This window comes from Onychostoma macrolepis, chromosome 07, assembly GCF_012432095.1.
Source record: "Onychostoma macrolepis isolate SWU-2019 chromosome 07, ASM1243209v1, whole genome shotgun sequence".
Classification (NCBI taxonomy): Eukaryota; Metazoa; Chordata; class Actinopteri; order Cypriniformes; family Cyprinidae; genus Onychostoma; species Onychostoma macrolepis.
This window is the reverse complement of record NC_081161.1, coordinates 14407272-14421580: the sequence shown is the minus strand read 5'-3', so window position 1 is coordinate 14421580 and position 14309 is coordinate 14407272. Positions and strand designations below refer to the sequence as shown.

Sequence of the window (14309 nt, the reverse complement as noted above, 5' to 3'; positions counted from 1 at the left end):
TGGCTTAAATGTTCTACTAATCCTCTTTATTATTCATATCGCATGTGCTTCCAGAAAACACTTGTTGGCAGAAAGAATGGAATTGTGTGAAATAAGAGTACTGTGCTCATCACATAATAACCAATATATGGGATTGAAACTGAATTGATCAGTTTGACATTTTAACTTTCAGGCATATTAGACTACTGCTTGTTGAAAAGTATATTTTGTGCTGTTTATGCAGACTAATTTCAATGGTCCCAGTGTAGTTGCTTGTGTAGCAGACTTCAAATGGTAACACCACAGAAACACAACTACACCATGAATGGAATGACGGATTCACTGAATTTATTCCTTAAACAGAGTAGTGAGGCAAGATTAGTATACACAGACATCAGAAGGCCTACTCTTACATCCCTCTGCTTCCCCGTTCACATACGTTATGCGTCTGAGCGCGAACGCTTAAAAGAGAAGCAATATATTTTTGTTAACATATGCAAATGTAGGTACTGAATTACCTCACATAACATAACAGTCTAAATGAAAGGTGGCAAAAGTTAATACATAACATACTTGTAAAAGTTAACATTCAAATATGCTGTAAACTCATTGGAACACATACAATATATAACATGTACTGTTTCTCTAAATTGCATTAAACTCTGGTTGTGGAATTAATATGTGTACGATAAAATAATTTTTGCACCAACAACCCGTGTCATTGCATTAAAATATACCACAAGACAATTAGTATATATATATAAAAAATTGCCCAGTTAAATTAATGACAACAAATTGAAATATCATACCTTAAACAGAGTAGCGAGGCAAGATTAGTATACACAGACATCAGAAGGCCCACTCTCACATGCATGGAGAAATAGACGTGCGAATGAAGCGCTAAATGTAACACGGTTAAAAACATCACTTTCAATGAAAATACGCTAATCACACTGATACACGTTATGACAGAACCTCTTAACAGTGCTTTAACATCATAAATGCAGCGATTACAATTACAAAGAGATAGTAAATGCAAGATAAATATGAGAGAGTAAAACTACCTCTGCTTCCCCGTTTGCATACGTTATGCGTCTGAGCGCGAACCAGTGTTGCCAACTAATTTTCAGAGAAAGTTGCTAAAGGAAGGTCAATTTGTTGCTAAATGACGTTGTGATGATCATTGCGTAATCATGGCGCAAAATTGTCACAACATCAAATCTCACCAAAATTTATATTTTATATTTGTTAATTTAGATTTGTTTGTAAAATAATATGCATAATATAATATTAAAATATAAATAACTGTATTTTAAAATGAATTGAATTATTGAACACTTACACATTTTTGAATGATTACAATTTTTTTAATTAATTAATTTTTTTATAGCTAGTAAACTAGTAATACAAAACATTCTCAACAATTACTTAATTGCTTTAAGCAGTGTATTAGTAGTTAGTATGCTACACTCCAAGAAAAGTCTGTAAAACTAGGGCACAATCTACTATGTTAATATGAAAGAATTTTCCGTATTGGTTTTTTACCTGCATTTTAAATTACGCATTGTGTTTTCAGGTTACAGGGTTACAATGGATAATGGATAATGTCATGGAAAATTACTAGTAGCCTATCTTTTCCATTTTTTCTTACAGCGTACTAATTGATCAACAATCGCAAGTACAAGCTAACAAAGTGTATCATAAATTAACAATTATTCAGTTATTATTATTATTATTATTAAATTGAAGAATTGCAAATAGCAGCTAACTCAATTCACGTGATGTGTGTATTGCTAGGCATCTTTGGTTTTCTTTTTGTGTAATTTTAATGGAAAATGTGTGTCTTTTTATTGTCTGAGTCACTTATCAAAAGTTGCTAAAAGTTGCCAAATAAATTTTAAAAATTGCTAAATTTGTTGCTAGGTGCTTTTGGAAGAAAAAGTTGCTAGGGTAGTCTGAAAAGTTGCTAAATTTAACAACAAAATTGCTAAGTTGGCAACAGTGGCGCGAAAGCTTAAAGGAGAAGCGATATATTTTCCTTCAGTGTCCCACTAATTAAAACCTCTTAACTGTCACCGTCCCCTCTGTGGGACGCCTACGTTTACTTCACTATTTTACAATTAAATCTTAATCTAATCATGACAAACTATATATCGTTGGAAAGGTCTAAGACTCCTAAATAGGTATTTTACCACTTTTTCTGTTAAAAAATTATGTAGGAAAGGTAATAGATTAATTTATGACAAGAGTGCACCTGAAAAAAATCTACATCATAACAGGAATTCTAACCTTTGTCACAGAAAGTCTTCTTAGTTGCCTTTTTCTCTTATCACGAATTAGAAATCATAAGAAATTATTTATCAGTAGAAAACTTAAAATCTCAAAATTCATCCTTTGAAACCCATTTTAAAATCAGACATTGCATTACCATGGAAATGGTACATCAAAATCATGTTACAAAATGTTTTCATTCATGAATTATAAAAAAATAAGTTTGGATAGTGCACTATAATGTCTCTGTTCAAAACTGTGAGTGACAGTTAAGGGGTTAAGGCCCCACCTACAACAATTGATAGGAACTCCCAATTGGAACCATCGAAAATAGAACATTAAATGCAAGTGTTTCTGAGGTTAACTTATTTATAGAACAGTTCTCCTTACATACATATACATATATATATATATATATATATATATATATATATATATATACATATATATATATATATATATATATATATATATACATATATATATATATATATATATATATATATATATATACATATATATATATATAACAAATAAACAAAAAAACAAAAAACTCAAATGTCTCAATCAATCGGCTACACTTAGCTCAGAGTTCATTCTCTTTGTATGCTGTTCATCGTAGCCTAATTCAGTTCCAAAAATATGGCCACATTTTTCAGCGAGAGGCAAAAAAAAAGCATCAGGGCCCATGCAGCATATGATTGAGTTCTGTTGATGGATGTGTTCCTTCTAGTATGTTTGTAAATAAAATGTTCTAATTCAGAAATAAACAATTTAAAGATCATTTTGTGTCCACTTGACATGAAATAAAATACCTGATTTAATGAAATATTACAAGCCTAACATCTTTTGCCAATAATGATGTAAATAAACAATGATAAAGTGAAATGCTATGTAGATAGGAACTATAAATATGCTTATGTCATTGAACACTGAAATGTTGATGAAAGAGTTTAATTGCAGATGGACGCAGTATCTGTTTCTGGTATGTGGAATCACATTGTTAGCATAGCAGCATGCTAACATCAAACTGTTAAAAGCGATTATGAGGTGAGCCACTTTTAAGCTTATTGGAAGTGGATGTGTCCATTAGTGATGCGTGGATGGCGGTTATTTCCACGGGCGCTGCGGATAATCCACGGGTCGGATGAGTCGTGTAATAAAAAATACATTCTAATTAATTGTGGGTGGATGAGATAAATCATTAGTGATGCAAATATTCTCTAAAATATGAACGTGTTTTAAATGCATTTTTTCATCAGGGAGACAGACACATAAATTTCATTTTTGTGTGTGTTCACCTGTTCGGAAAGTTGCAGTGACATTCCAGACAAAGTTTGAAGGGAGTAAATCCTGTGTTTATGCTATAACGAAAGTATAGGCTAATCTGGCCAAATAAGAACTTTTATAATTTTTTATAGTTAAAGGGGTCATATGATGCTTTTTTAAAGATCATTATTTTGTGTGTTTGGTGAAACGGAATATGTTGGCATGCTTTAATGTTCAAAAAACACATTATTTTTCAAATACTGTACATTATTGTAGTTCCTCTTTGCCCTGCCTCTCTCAAACATGTCGTTTTCTACAAAGCCCCTCCTTCCAACAAGCGCACTCTGCTCTGATTGGCCAGCTGACACAGTACATTGTGATTGGCCAAACACCACAAGCACGCGTCGGAAATGTAATGCCCCTTACCATAATCACAAGCTTCAGCTTTCAAAGTAAATATAAAGACAGTTAATAATGTCCTTAGTTTTACCATCAGTTCAAGCCCGAAAGGGGATCAGAGTCACATGACAGACACAGTGATGATGCTCGTATGTATTTGCAGTACACAAGCCGCGGTTAAGACAGTTGACTCCACTGTGATGTGACCCTGTTTCTTTCTCTCTCACACACACACACACACGACACATTACTCTACACTGCGCAAAACTAATAACAAAACATACTTACAGTCGCTGAATCAGAAGCACCAGATTGTCATAGCAAAGTCAGAATTTACCCTTTTTTTTTTTTTTTCTTTTTTTTTAAATAGCCTTTGTGCACAGCCAGCCTTGTATTCTCCTAGGTTCACAAAACGGTTGTCCATAAAATGTGTTGCACAAATTTGAACATTTGTGCTGTTCTGTTGTAAACAAATATTAACCAATGACTCCTAATTGCATCTACTTTCGGAAGGCCAAATAAAATGCTTTTGCACACTGCATCAACTGCATCAACACTACTGCGGTCACTGAAACCACACCTTCTTTCTTTGCGTGAACATTTGGGCGGCATTAAGCAAATATTTCCACATGGTGATGTAGACATGTGGGGGCGTGTTTGAATGAGGCGTTTTAGCCCAGTCTGGATCGGCTTTCTTTTTTAGATAGAATAAATCCTTTTGTGGGAGACTTTAAGCTTTGTAACTCTGCAGATCGTATACATGCACAAACAGCTACATAACACACTAAAGAAAAGGAAAACAGGGGTTACCACTGTCAGCTGAACGTGCTTTGTTTGTATACTATTGAATGTGTTTTATTTCAAATGGTAAGTGTTTTTATGTCGGTTATTGTGATTAATGGATGTCATTATGTCGACCAATTTATTATTTTTGCTGATTAATTAATGGCAATGACAACAACTACTGGATATTGGTATTTTGAGTTATTGTATGAATGATATTGTATTTATTTGTCACAAAATACCTGTGATTTTGGTTACCACCCTCAGCTACCATTTCAAGCAAAACAGTAGCAAAATGAAAGTCCTTTCTATCTTTTTTCCTTCCAGCTGTCCCGTTTCCCCCAAGCCACCGACTGACTGTGAAAGAAGTGTTTGACAGTGAGGGCAAACCCAAAGTAGATGTTCTGAAGGCCCACCTCACTAAAGAGGGGCGTGTGGAGGAGAGTGTGGCACTGCGATTAATTGGTGAGGGAGCGGCAATCCTCCGTTCGGAGAAGAACCTCCTGGACATAGAAGCCCCAGTGACAGGTGAGTGCTCTCCTCCAGGTCCTGTGCTGAGAAGTCTCTAGAATAGACCCATTTGAACCCTTTTGAGTTCTTCTTGATAATTTTTTACTAATCAGTTTTTTTACATTTTAAGAAAAAATAAAACGTAACTCTATGTAAGGTTTTTATTAGGGGTGCTCCGATCAGGTTTTTTGAGGCCAATCACAGAAAGCAATATGTGCCGATACAATCACCGATGCTGATCTTTTTAAAGCCTTCCTTTTATCATGTAAAATTATGTATAGTGATGATCCAATCAAGATTTTTAGACATTTATTCAGGGCCTGAATTTCATTTTTGAAAATGAATTCCCCTCTTAGGTGACTCTTGTGAGAGAGGATTTTTTAATTTCAGGGGTTGGAGGGGGGCATTTTTTAGACATTTTTCAAAAATATATGTTTATCTTACCTAAATGTTTGATCATGCACTGCATTTTTTTTTTTTTTTGATCAACTTTTTATTTTCTTCAAATCAACAAAACAACATCCATTCAAACAAACAACAGGGAGGGAGGAGCAACAGACACACCACAAAGAATTTATATGATCGTTCCTTTATATAGTCCAACATTTTGGAAGAAAAACATTGCATCGATGGTATTAGGTTTAGCCTTGTTAATTTGTGCTGTTGTACATTCACAAGTCACTATTTTAAGGGGGCTGTGAATCCAGAATGTTTTTGCACACATGAGGAGTAAACCAGTTTTGTATTATTGCCTTGTTTGCAGCTGTACGGTCTTTTGTTAAAGAGGTGTGTGAACTTGCAAGTACGATGTCAGACATTGTAATATGCTCTGATCTGCTCCCTGCTTACCATGGCGATGAGATTCATAGCAGACTGTCGTCACTCAATGGCTGGATGTGTAAGTGGTGCCCGCAAAATAACATAGGCTTTATAGACAATTGGAAACATTTTTTGGGGCAGACCTGACCTGTTGAAAAGAGATGGTGTTCATCCCTCCTGGGGCGGTGTTGCTCTTCTCTCTAGAAATATGGCACATAGTCTTAGAGTTCGTATTTGACTAACTGGAGCCCAGGTCAGGAAGCAGACAGACTGGCTAAACCGACCGTCTGCTAGCTGCCTCACATCACAGAAGTCAGTTAATTCTCAGCACATAGAGACTCTTTCACCTATATATCACACTATGTGTCTGTTCCCCGAACTAGAAAATACAGAAAACATCCAAACCAAAGTAATAGTAACAATTTAATTGATGTTCAACAAATAAAAAACAGATATAATACAGATAAACACATGATAACGCTTGGCTTATTGAATATTAGATCCCTTTCTACAAAAGCACTTTTTGTAAATGATATGATCACTGACCATAATCTAGATGTGCTTTGTTTGACAGAAACCTGGCTAAAACCAGATGATTACGTTACTTTAAACGAGTCTACACCCCAAGATTACTGTTACAAACAATGAACAGCGTCCAAAAGGTAAAGGGGGAGGTGTTGCTACAATTTCTAACAATATTTTCATTATTTCTCAGAGGTCGGGTTTCAAGTATAATTCGTTCGAAGTAATGGTGCTTCATATAACGTTATCCAAAGAAACAAGTGTTAATGATAAAAATCCCCTGTGATGTTTGTACTGGCTACTGTATACAGGCAACCAGAGTACCATACAGACTTTATTAAAGAATTTGCTGATTTTCTATCGGAGTTAGTGCTGGCTGCAGATAAAGTCCTAATTGTTGGTGATTTTAATATCCATGTTGATAATGAAAAATATTTTTTGGGATCAGCATTTATAAACAAGAGAGAAACTGTCTACAAGTCGTCAAGTTTTTCTGGATACTGTGATAACCAGAGGTCTGTTCTGTCCTTTTGGGGTAATTTGCATTTCAGGGGAAGGGTCCATAGACTTAAGCTTCTTGTTTGGGTGAGGGATGTTAGGAATTATTTGTTAAATATAATTATCCCTATCCCCTTGGAGTGGGGACTTTGGAGTGGACAGGGCACGTGCGAACCATTATTTAGCCGTTTGAAATGCACTTGAGTGATCTGATTTCCTCATTATCTTCAGCTGGGATGTTCCCGTGACAACGCAGCACGGTGTGCGTCAGTAGATGTCGCTGTTTTAATGTCATATGTCTTTTTATTGTTAGCATAACTGTTGATGTTGAAACAAATGAATATTTTAAAACGTTTTTTAAGTTTTTTGCTATATAATATATAAAAACTAATATGTATACAACTTTTTAAAATATAAAATGTATATTTTTTTTATGCCGGTGTCGGTCAGCGAATCTGCTGTGCTGCGTGCCGTGCTGCGTTGTCACGGGAACATCCCACCTGAAGATTATGAGGAAATTAGATCACTCCCTTTGCCAAGTGCATTTCAAACGACAAAATAATGGCATGCACATGCCCTGTTCACTCCAAAGTCCCCACTCCAAGGGGATAGGGATGATCGCTTCCATTTGGAATTTACCCCTTGAACCGTACGATTCGGTATGCGTACCGTGCCACCCCTAAAACAGACATAGTTAAGGCACGACAAAGAGTATTCCCAGGACAAGCGGGGGTCTTCGACCGGTGGACAGTATCCAATAGTGCAAGGCAAAGAGAGATAATCCAGGTACACAGCAATAATCCAGGCAGTGGCAAACACAATCCGAAACAGCAAGGCAAAGGGTAAATCCAAGATACACAGGCTAGAATCAAAACACAGGAAAACAGGCAAGGCAAGACTATGAAAACTAAGACAGGCTCCGTAAAGCACCTATCAGCTAAGGTAGCGATATGTGCTTACAATACTCGGCAGTGAGATGGAGGAAGTCCATGGCTTATGTAGAGTGAGCGTGTGCATGTAATCAGTGCACTGGATGATGGGAAGTGTAGTCCAAGGTAACGTGAAACAGTCTGTTGTGGCGGGAGGAGCAAATGACAGACACAGTGGGTGTGGCGTCAGGCCTCGGAGAGGCTTTTATTAAACAGAAATAATCAAATTAAGTGTCCAAAGGGGATAAAGTGTCCAAAATAAACAGGGGATCTGGTGTCCTCGTCGTGCTGCTGGGTTTGTGAAGGAGGGGCAGTGTTCTGGAAGGAAGGGTCCAGGTAAGGGGCGGAGTCCAGCGGCCGCACGTGCTCCCACTCGGGTCCGGGGCGTCCAAGCCACATCATAGCGGCTTGGACGGTCCGTGCAGAAATGAAGGGACAGGGGACTGTGGCAGAGGATGCCCAGGCGGAGCAGGGAGCCAGGGCAGAGCAGAAGACCCACACGGCAGAGCAGACGGAACAGGCGGAGCAGAAGACCCCCATGGCGGAGCAGACGGAAACAGCGGAGCAGAAGACCGCCAGAGCAGGACAGAAGACCACCAGGCTGGAGCAGAGGCCCATGGCAGAGACTGGGATCTAGGGAAAACTAAGACACATGAGACAGACAGAGCATTTATGGCTCCAAGGGCAAAGGAAGAGACCATAAAAAAGTTCATCAGTAGTTTCCCTGGTGACAACTGAACGGGCAGACAGTTCATAAACAGGCTCACTGACTGAATCTGAACAGGCTGACAATTCATACTCATTAGTAGAGACTGGACAGACAGATAATTCAGAATCAGATTTGACTGCAGAATTTAAACCAACTGACAGTTTACAATTGGATGCATTGACTGGTACTGGATTGACAGACAGTTCAGTGATTGATGCTGGATAGACAAACTGTTCATAATCAGGTCCTCTGACTGTAACTGGACAGACAAACAGTTCATAATCGGGTCCATTGACAGTGACTGAATGGACAGACAGTTCATAATTAAATGCATTGGCTGGAATAGGACTGGCATATAATTCACAATCAAGGGCATTGACAGAGGCTGAAGTAGACAGTTCAATGACAGAAACTGGGGAGACAGACAGATCAAAATTAGCAGGTAGTTCACAAACAGATTCATGGGCTGATATAGGATAGACTGACAGCTCAAAATTAGTTGTATTAACTGAAGCTGGACTGGTAGACATTTCAGTGACTGAAACTGGACAGATGGATGGTTCAACAACAGACTCAATGACTAAATCAGGACCGAGTTTAAAATCGAGAGCATTAATAGCAACTGAACAGGCAACCTCAGACTTATACAGTAGGTGGGAACCAGACATATACCTCTGGAGACATCACAGTGGACGCCGCCGTTTCTAAAGGTTCAGTGGTGGTGTATGCAGCCCAAATACACCATAAAGCGATCCCCATTGTGGGAAGCGCTACAGACAGGGGAATCAGATCAGGAACAGGAAGGTCTGAGAGCGCTGGTTTATGGATGCCAGCTGCACGTGCTGACACCAGCGGTAGGTCCTCCACTCTGGAAGACTGAAAAACTGACCTCGACGATCTGGGTGCAACAGACAGGGAGTGACGAGACTCTGGATGATCAGCTGTAGCGTGATGAGACTCTGGATGATCAGCTGAGACGTGACGAGACTCTGGGAGATCAGATGAGACGTGACGAGACTCATGACGATCAACTGTGACTTGACTTGCCTTATGACGCTCAATTTTGACTTGACTTGACTTGATTCAGGAAAATCAGCTGTGACTTGACTTGACTCATGGATATCAACTGTGACTTGACTGGACTCATGAATGGCAGCTGTGACATAACGGAGCGTCCTTGTGGCCACCATTTTGTGAACGGGTTCCGCTGTTGCCGCCATTATGTGAGTGCGCTCCGGTACGGCCGCCATTTCACGAGTGGGTTTAAGCATCGGAGTTGCGATCAATATACTGGAATGTCCCAGAGCCGGCAATTGACTAAAACGGACGTGATGTCGCGTTCCTCCTCCGCGACACCCATGGTGAATGAGGAACCGACTGACAACAGAGCATAGTCCAAAAACTATGTTTATCAAAACACAGTCCGGTAATTCAGAGTAGTAGGCGACAGCTAAAAATTCTCGAACATAGTTCTCCAGCGATCGTGGGCCTTGTTTAAGGGCAAATAATATTTTTGTTGTGTCCATACCTGGCCAATGTCCATTTGAAAAGCTGCTGGATCCTCATTTGGCCGAGTATTCTGTTATGAAGTGATCAGAACATGAGACGTACGGATCCATCTGCAGAGCTTTATTCATTAGCATGGTCAGAAACGAGCATGGGTCAATATACAGCAAACAGACATAGATGAGGCAAGACAAAGAGTATTCCCAGGACAAGCGTGGGTCTTCAATCGGCGGACAGTATCCAAAAGGGCAAGGCAAAGAGATAATCCAGGTACACAGCGGTAATCCAGGCAGGGACAAACACAATCCGAACAGCAAGGCAAAGGGTAAATCCAAGATACACAGGCTAGAATCAAAACACGGGAAAACAGGCAAGGCAAGACTATGAAAACTAAGACAGGCTCCGTAAAGTAGCTATTAGCTAGGGTAGCGATATGTGCTTACAATACTCGGCAGTGAGAAAGAGGAAGTCCATGGCTTATGTAGAGTGAGTGATTGGTTACGGGCGTGTGCGTGTAATCAGTGCAATGGATGATGGGAAGTGTAGTCCAAGGTAACGTGAAACAGTCTGTGCAGTGTGAGAGTCAACACAATGGAAGGGTGACCTCTGGTGGCAATCAGACGGAAGTCCACAGACCGGATTCGTGACATTTATGAATAACTACATGGAATATTTATTATATAATAAATGCATACTGCAGAATGATTTATAATGCATTTCACTCAACAGAAAATAAAGTTTAGTTTTTTATTGTTTGTAAATGTAGAAAAATAAGTTTTCTGCAAGGGCTGGTTTGGGGGTAGGGTATTAGGGTTAGTGGGTTAGAATATAAAGTTTGTACATTATACAAATCATTGTCTAAAGAGTCTTCATAAGACAAAAACCCAGCGAGTGTGTGTGTGTGTGTGTGTGTGTGTGTGTGTGTGTGTGTGTGCGTGCGTGCGTGCGTGCCCCTGTGATGGCCTTGTGTAGGCTACAGCAAGTGGGTCTGTGTTGCATAATGTGTTTCACCCACACTCTGGCCTGCTGAGGTGTACAGTCAGAACAATCTCTCTGCTTCCCTCTCATGTACTCCCACTCTCTCATCTCATGAAGAATCTGGTCGTGGCTCCTGCTGTGTATGTTAGTATGAGTGTGTGGTCTTAACTCTGCCTTGACAATGTGTATTACACAAACTCTAGTGCTCCAAGAAGATGTGCATTTCACTACCAATCTGTGTGAAGAGTTTTCTTATTTAAAATATTCTTTCTGGCACTTTTGCTTTCATACTATGCCTTATCTTGTTGGTTAACATTGCTCTTTTACCAGACTAACACCAGGATGAATATCCATCTACATTTTGTGTTTGGCGTTTCTTTCTTTTAACCAGACAAAACAGCTCCAGGTGAAATTTTGATGCCAGGATATTACTACTACTGAGGGATGGATATCACTATTTATCCATCCTAAAGAGCTCATTTACAGTTAAATCCCAGACATTGCAGTCTTTTATTTCATACAGTCTGTGTTGGAAGTTAGTTAACACACAAGCCCTTTTTTACTATCCATACATTCTTATATAAATGGCAGTTTAAAGATACTGTAATAGCATGAATGCAAAAGTTGCACTGCTCAGGTGAACTTCATTGGTTGGCTGTTTCCATGCCAATAAGCAATGTTTCCATGGTAATCATAACCACTGGTTTGACTGCTTTTTTAAGAGATCAAACAGGGTGAGTGGGGTATTGTGTAGTTTGGTCTTGCTTTGCTGTGTATTTCTTGGAGAAAGCAAGAATGAATACAGGTGCATCTCAATACATTAGAATGTTGTGGAAAAGTTCATTTATTTCAGTAATTCAACTGAAATTGTGAAACTTGTGTATTAAATAAATTCAATGCACACAGGCTGAAGTAGTTTAAGTCTTTGTTTTTTTTTAATTGTGATGATTTTGGGTCACATTTAACAAAAACCCACCAATTCACTATCTCAGCAAATAAGAATATGGTGACATGCCAATCAGCTAATCAACTCAAAACACCTGCAAAGGTTTCCTGAGCCTTCAAAATGGTCTCTTAGTTTAGTTCACTAGGCAGCACAATCATGGGGAAGACTGTTGATCTGACAGTTGTCCAGAAGACAATCATTGACACCCTTCACAAGGAGGGTAAGCCACAAACATTCATTGCCAAAGAAGCTGGCTGTTCACAGAGTGCTGTATCCAAGCATGTTAACAGAAAGTGCTGCTTTGTGTACAGCCGTTACCGGAGAAGCCGCTATATTTGCTCCTAAAGCGCCACCTCGTGGCAGAGAGTGAATTTGCATTTCCAGTGTGCCTTTATGTTCAGATCAATGTGAATATCGACCCATGTTTTTATGCAGCAAACATAGAGTTGTAAATGTGAAAGAAGTTAAAAGTAAATAAACTTAACGCATAATTAAAGAAATACATTAAGTGAACTTGACAGTTCTGAGTTACATTGACAAATAACAGTTCGAAAATGTGGTGTTCATATTTTATTTTAAGTTGGACTAACTTAAATTTATTAAATCACAATTACTTAAAAGTGTACACTCAATGGCCAAGTGATGCTTATGGCCCATGATATTGGTACAGATTCTGTGTAATAAACAATTCTTTGTGACTGTATATTTCAAGTTGGAAAATACTTTAAGTGAACCTTAGTTCCCAGGTCATCTACAAGATGAATTAAAATGCTAATAAATTCAAGAAAAGATTAGACATGAACACATTACAGTATGATTGAAATGTCAAAATGTAAAAATAAATAAATAAATAAAACACGTTTATTCTGTGGCACCAAATAATTTGGAGCCCAATTTTTTTTTTTTTTCTTATAGGAGCCAATGGCTCCTTATTCATTTTCTTTTTTTTTTTTTTCTGGAGCCCTGTTTAGCACAAATGACAGCATCAGTGAGGTGTAGCAAATCAGCTCAAAAGGGAAATGTATATAAATAATTACAATTAATTATATCAGCTGCCAATAGTAACTGTAGCAGAATTAAATTGCCATCAACTAATCTGTTCGTCCAGCGAACATTCAGTGTAAATTCATATCAACTCTAGGAAAGGATATTTTCGTGGCATACATACATACACTCACGCGTACATACAAAAGCAGAGCAAAGTTGATGAAAGAGATCATTAGAAGAACAGGGAATAAGGCTATGGAAAAGAGTCAGTTAACCTTTGAGTGAAACCATCAGCACCGTTTTTCAGTGGGGTCTTCAGCTTATACTAAACCTCTGTTTGTTTAGTTAAATATAAGATACTTGCATTGCCTTGGTCGTTGACAAATGTCCGGATGCAGTGTCGGATGAAAGTCTTGGTTTCAAGGTTTGGACTTGCGATCACGTTCTTCCGCATTTGAAGAGTGATGAACTCCAAAGATGTCCTGACTCGATGGTGATTGGGAGTTTCTTCCCAGGTGGAAAGTGAAGAAGAACTAAGAGACATCAGCTGAGATCCTAGGAGCTTTGATGAATGGAACATCAAGGCCTCAAGGCCTGGTACAACTTAGGCATAGAGAAGAGTTCTAGCTCATCCTCCTCATCTTTTTAGGATCTAAAAGAACCGCAGACTGCCAAGGCGGGTCACTGATGTGAGAGCTTTATCTACTATAGAGGTGATGAGCTGATTTTGGCTCACATTTAACAAAAACCCACCACTTCACTATCTCAACAAATTAGAATACTTCATGAGACCAATACAAAATAAAAAATAAAAATTTTTAGTGAATTGTTGGCCTTCTGGAAAGTATGTTCATTTACTCTATATGTACTCAATACTTGGTAGGGGCTCCTTTTGCTTTAATTACTGCCTCAATTCGGCGTGGCATGGAGGTGATCATTTTGTGGCACTGCTGAGGTGGTATGAAAGCCCAGGTTTCTTTGACAGTGGCCTTCAGCTCATCTGCATTTTTTGGTCTCTTGTTTCTCATTTTCCTCTTGACAATCTATGGGGTTCAGGTCTGGTGAGTTTGCTGGCCAGTCAAGCACACCAACACCATGGTCATTTAACCAACTTTTGGTGCTTTTGGCAGTGTGGGCAGGTGCCAAATCCTGCTGAAAAATGAAATCAGCATCTTTAAAAAGCTGGTCAGCAGAACCAAGTATG

At 38.7% G+C, this 14309-nt stretch overlaps 1 protein-coding gene across 3 annotated transcripts in view; it reads left to right on the top strand.

The window, feature by feature from the left end:
* The window catches only part of LOC131544242 (protein phosphatase 3 catalytic subunit alpha), a 270987-nt gene that overhangs the window by 112649 nt on the left and 144029 nt on the right, over positions 1–14309 (top strand). For all 3 annotated transcript variants that reach the window (XM_058782316.1, XM_058782317.1, XM_058782315.1), the window contains exon 2: positions 5029–5229. In XM_058782316.1, the coding sequence (XP_058638299.1) occupies positions 5029–5229 (201 nt within the window). The remainder of the gene's footprint in view (positions 1–5028; positions 5230–14309) is intronic.